The sequence below is a fragment of the Bubalus kerabau genome, chromosome 3, assembly GCF_029407905.1.
Source record: "Bubalus kerabau isolate K-KA32 ecotype Philippines breed swamp buffalo chromosome 3, PCC_UOA_SB_1v2, whole genome shotgun sequence".
Taxonomy (NCBI): domain Eukaryota; kingdom Metazoa; phylum Chordata; class Mammalia; order Artiodactyla; family Bovidae; genus Bubalus; species Bubalus kerabau.
Window position 1 is genome coordinate 78026656 of NC_073626.1, and position 4457 is coordinate 78031112.

The following is a 4457-nucleotide window of genomic DNA, read 5'->3' on the forward strand; positions in this document are numbered from 1 at the left end:
AGCCACACACAACAGAACGGAAAAAAGCTAAGTTTGTGCAACATGTTTACAGAACAATAATAATAACAATAATAATATGTACAGCAAATAGATCCTGCACCGGAGACTGCATTCAAGGTGGTGCTCTGTGGTCGAGCCTCTGGGGATTGTTGTAAAGCTGCTTTCGTCTTACTTTACCCCTGGCATTAGGGCATTGGCACACCCTGCCTGTTTTTTTTTTCTCTCCCTGCCCCTCAGTTCGCTCTCTCTGTCTCCCCACAAGGAAAGAATTAGGATCTTTCTTCTTAACCAGGCAAAGTGATCACGCGTTCTTCCAGAGATGAGGAAATTTTGTTGGCTTCATTTCTCTATTTTCTTCTTTTTTTAAAATAATACGGGACATGTAAAAAATGCAAATCATTCCGCTCCAACCTCTCCATACCAGCGAAGTACAAAAGTTACTGTATAAGTTAAAAATCACCAGGTCCTCCTCATTCGTTTTTCCGAGTGCGTTTAAAGGAATGGGTATATTTGGACCCTGCTCTCCTCGCGCCCCGCAAAATCGCGAATGGGCCGAACCTTCCTTCAGCCTCAGGAGAAGTCCATTTCTCAATAAATAAAAAACCCCTCCCTCGTTTCCCCCAATCCCCGAACGAGCCACGTCGATGGTCAGGCAGGCCCAGGAAAAGGTCCGAAAAGACAAAACGATCCAGTATCCGGAACTGGATGGCCCGGTGGACCAAGCCTCCTCCGACCTGATGACTTTTTTCAGAGGCCGAAGAACTAGGACAGCGGACGGACGAGAACCTCGACTTCGTCAGCGCACAGATACAGAGCGAAAGAAGACAAGAGACGGACAGGACAGAAAAGAGCTTTTGCTTTTTCTACATGGTTTTGTTTTCCTGATAGTCCCATACAGCTGAGGGTCGGCGGTCGGGTCCGGCGGGCTCTGGCTGCCTTGCCCGCTGGCTCGGACCGCTGTACCTGCGCTTCCAGGCCGCTTTCTGCTGTCACTGCGCGGCCGAGGTCGGGCGTGGGCACCGGGGAAGTCGCCGGGCCAGAGCGCGCGAGACTCGGAGGAGGCGGCGGGCGTCCTGCCTTCACTGTTCCTTCTTCTTCCCCACTGGGCCCTTCTTCTCCGGACCCAGGGCACGCGGACAGGGTGGATGGGCCGGGAGGCGGGAGGGGCCCGGGCCGTGGGAGACGGGAAGGCGGCGGGCGGGTGCGGGCGTGCAACCTCACATGAGTTGGGGTTGCTGCAGAGCTTCTTGGTGCGCCGAGGGGTACCACGACGTGTAACTGGGGATGTAGGAGCCCGCGCTGCCGCCCGAGCCCTTCCCGGAAGAGGAGTTGGGGTTCCAGCCGGGCGGCACCGGCGGGGAGCCGGCAGACAGCGCCCGGCCGTTGGCCAGCGCACTACCCTCCAGAGCAGCCCCGCCCTGCTTCATCAGCTTCTTGAACTTGGAGCGCTTGTTCTGGAACCAGATCTTGACCTGCAAGAGCGGACAACAACGTGACTCGATCTAGGTCCACTGCGCCTACCTTGGTCCTGGGGAGATAAGGGAGCCGTGGGACAGCGTGAGAGGATACGCGGATACCACCCCTCACACTCACACACCGGCCCCCTGCTCTGCGCAACCCGGCGGCTCCCTGCTGGAGAAGCATACACGTCGTCCTTCCCGCCTAAGAACCAAAGGCTGGAAGGCCGCATCGCCCGCCCCGGAGGCCGGCTGGAGCCGCTCTCTGAGAGCCAGGGGGCGTGGTGGTGAGCGTCGCCGGGATCCAGGCCTTCAGCCCGAGGCCGGCAATCGTCTGGGTAAGACACAGAGCCCACAAAACCCCGAGCCTTCAATTCCAGTGTGAACATCAATAAAAGAGTGGAGAAAGGAAGTGGAGGAAATTTATTTGCAATGTTACCCGCCTTCTCTTTTCTCCATCATCTCTGCCTTTGAGTGAGCTGCGGGCTGACTGAGGAAGCCACCGGGTTTTGTTAAACTTTTCGTTTGGACTCAAATCAACCTTTCCTTAGTTAGCATCTCCCAATTCTGCTCCTAATCCCGGCCTCGACGTTGGAAACCCGCGGCAGTCGTGATCAGAACGTCCAAGGGGTCCCCAGAATCTTCGAGAAAACAGGGAAGGAAGGGTCCGTTTCTCCTCCAGGCTCTGGGACTTGGGAGGTGAGAGGACGGAGGAAAGGATCTCCCCCCACCCCCAACCAAACTCGGTGAGAAGGAGGAGGAGGGAGATAGAGGCTTGGGCCCAGGCCCCGAGTGATTAGTCATACACTTTAAAGAAAAAGAAGGGATTAACCCCCGAGTCTATTGTTCCAGTTGTTCGGGCACGTGTGACCTCAGAGTCCCCAAACAAAACGCCTAGGGAAATCCTTCTTGCGCCCCTAATCAGATTGTCCAGGGACGGAGGGCCGCGCGGCTGGCAGCCCGGAGTACAGAGTGCAGCGACAGAGCCAGGGCAGAGAAAACTACGGAGGAAGGAGAGATGTGTGAGAGCGAGGGATAGGACACACAAACACACACGCATACCGACCCCCGAGGCCCAGAGAGCAAGAAATGAAGCTCCTGGGGGCAGGTGGGCCACGGGAAGCCTGCACGGCGCCACGGTGGGGCAGCGGCGAGGTACCTGCGTCTGCGTGAGTCCCAAAGAGGCCGCGAGCTCCGCCCTCTCGGGCAGAGCTAGGTACTGAGTTTGCTGGAACCTCCGGTTCAAAGCCTGCAACTGCAAACTGGAATAAATCGTCCTGGGTTTGCGAATCTTTTTCCCCTTGCCATTGAAGCGCACTTCACCGCCTTCCACCACGGTGCTCTTCTCCGAGTCAGCCCCTGGAGGGACAGCAGAAGTGCGGGCCGTTGTTAAGGCGAGGGACTGCCTTGAGTGTGGGGAGCCGAGAGCAAGTAACCACAGAGGGGTGGCAGAGGAAGGAGCAGGAGGGAGATCGCTCAAGAAACTCCAAAAGCCGGGGAAGGGTCCGGCCAAGTCCAAAGGGCCCGACCCCGGGAGCTGCAGGCGGACTGGGGCAGTTTGCAGGCGCGCGCTCCTGCCTTTGCAGGGAAAGTTTGCTATTTTTGCAGGCGGTAGTTGAGGTTTAATTACCCTTAATTGCATACATTGTTTATAGCGCTACGCAATAAATAATTACCGAGACTAATACGTGCACATGTGGGTTTCTGTTTTCCAGCAGGGCATTGTGTGCTTGGCGCACGGAGCCGCCCAGAGGCCCAGCCAATGCCAGGGGACGCTCTTGGATTTATCCTTTGCTGGATAGTTGAAAATTGGGTGGATATATATTTTTTAAATTTCTTTCCTATGACAGGGATGCAGAGATTGATACCCGAAACCTTTCACTGCTCCGGCGCCCTCCCCACCCCCATCCCACCTCTCTCTCCTCCTCTCGTCTCCCTCCTTTCTCTCTCTCTCTCCCCCTCCCTCTCTCCCTCCCTCCGTACCTCTTCCTTTCCCTGGCAGGCGCACGTACCTGGGTCCTCCAGGCGGCTCTGGGTGAGGCTGGCGCTGCCCGGGTAGGACTGCACCGAACTGATGTAGGGGCTGGACGCGTGGCTGCTGACCGAGTTGACGTAGGGGTAGCCCAGCGGTCGGGAGAAGGACGAGGCCGAGCTGTAAGCGCCATCGGGCTGCGAATGGCCCGCCGAGTGTAAACAGTGCATGGAGTAGTGCCCGTGGGACATGGGAGAAGGAGACATTTGCTGGTTGGGCGGCCCAAACTCCATAAACACCGCCTTGCCCGACACGGGGCTGTTGAGACTTTCTGGCATGGTGGTCATGGTCATCTCTTCTCGCGGGGTCTGGGTGTGGGTCTCTCTCTCTCCTCTGCTTCCCTTTTGGGGGTCTCTGTGTTTCTCAGGACAAGAAGGAACCCAATTTAAGCGGAACAGGGGTTTTCACTTTCCATTCATAAGAAAATGGAGTTTGTCTCTTTGAAAAGTCTAAGCATGATGCTGCCGAGCTCCCCAAACTCGCTTCAAAGCTTTGACTCGCCAAGGTCATAAATATTCATGAGCTGGCGGAGCTGATTGGTCCGCTGTCTTGCATAATCACCGGGGATTGGTCCGAGGCGCTCCGGCTCCGCTGGACTAGAGCGGGCGAGGCTGCCGGGCCTCCGGAGAGACGCATCCACACTTCCAGGCCGGGGCTCCTCTGCAACAGAGCGCGCAGCGTGAGGCGCACAATGGGCTGCGGCGCCCGTGCCGGACCCTCCGCGGCCCGCGGCTCTTCAGCCTCCCGTCTCTCCGACGCGCTTTGCTTTCCAGAAACTAACTAGCGGGTTGGCACCGCCGCCCACCACCTCCTACAGTTCCCACCCTCCGCCCTCCCCCAACACCGGGGCCCAGGGCACCTCTTCTTCTAACCATCGCTACTCGTCCGGTGCAGAACTAGGGCGGCTCTGGAGCCCGGCCACGGCCTCCCGTACGCTGAGTCGCGCAATCCGGGCGCTGGAGGAGGGT

At 57.7% G+C, this 4457-nt stretch overlaps 1 protein-coding gene across 2 annotated transcripts; it reads right to left on the reverse strand.

Moving 5' to 3' along the window:
- Positions 1-342: 342 nt before the first annotated feature.
- On the reverse strand, positions 343-4061 carry DLX1 (distal-less homeobox 1). 2 transcript variants are annotated; one of them, XM_055574730.1, is made up of 3 exons: positions 3470-4061; positions 2617-2816; positions 343-1472 (listed from the first exon to the last, which is right to left on the reverse strand). In XM_055574730.1, exons 1-3 carry the CDS (start codon positions 3780-3782, stop codon positions 1218-1220), a joined length of 768 nt encoding a protein of 255 aa, XP_055430705.1. In that variant the 5' UTR covers positions 3783-4061; the 3' UTR covers positions 343-1217. The 2 variants fall into 2 exon arrangements, with proteins under 2 accessions (XP_055430705.1, XP_055430706.1); XM_055574731.1 differs by lacking the exon at positions 2617-2816 and having other exon boundaries at positions 1396-1472.
- Between the last annotated feature and the right edge of the window lie 396 nt (positions 4062-4457).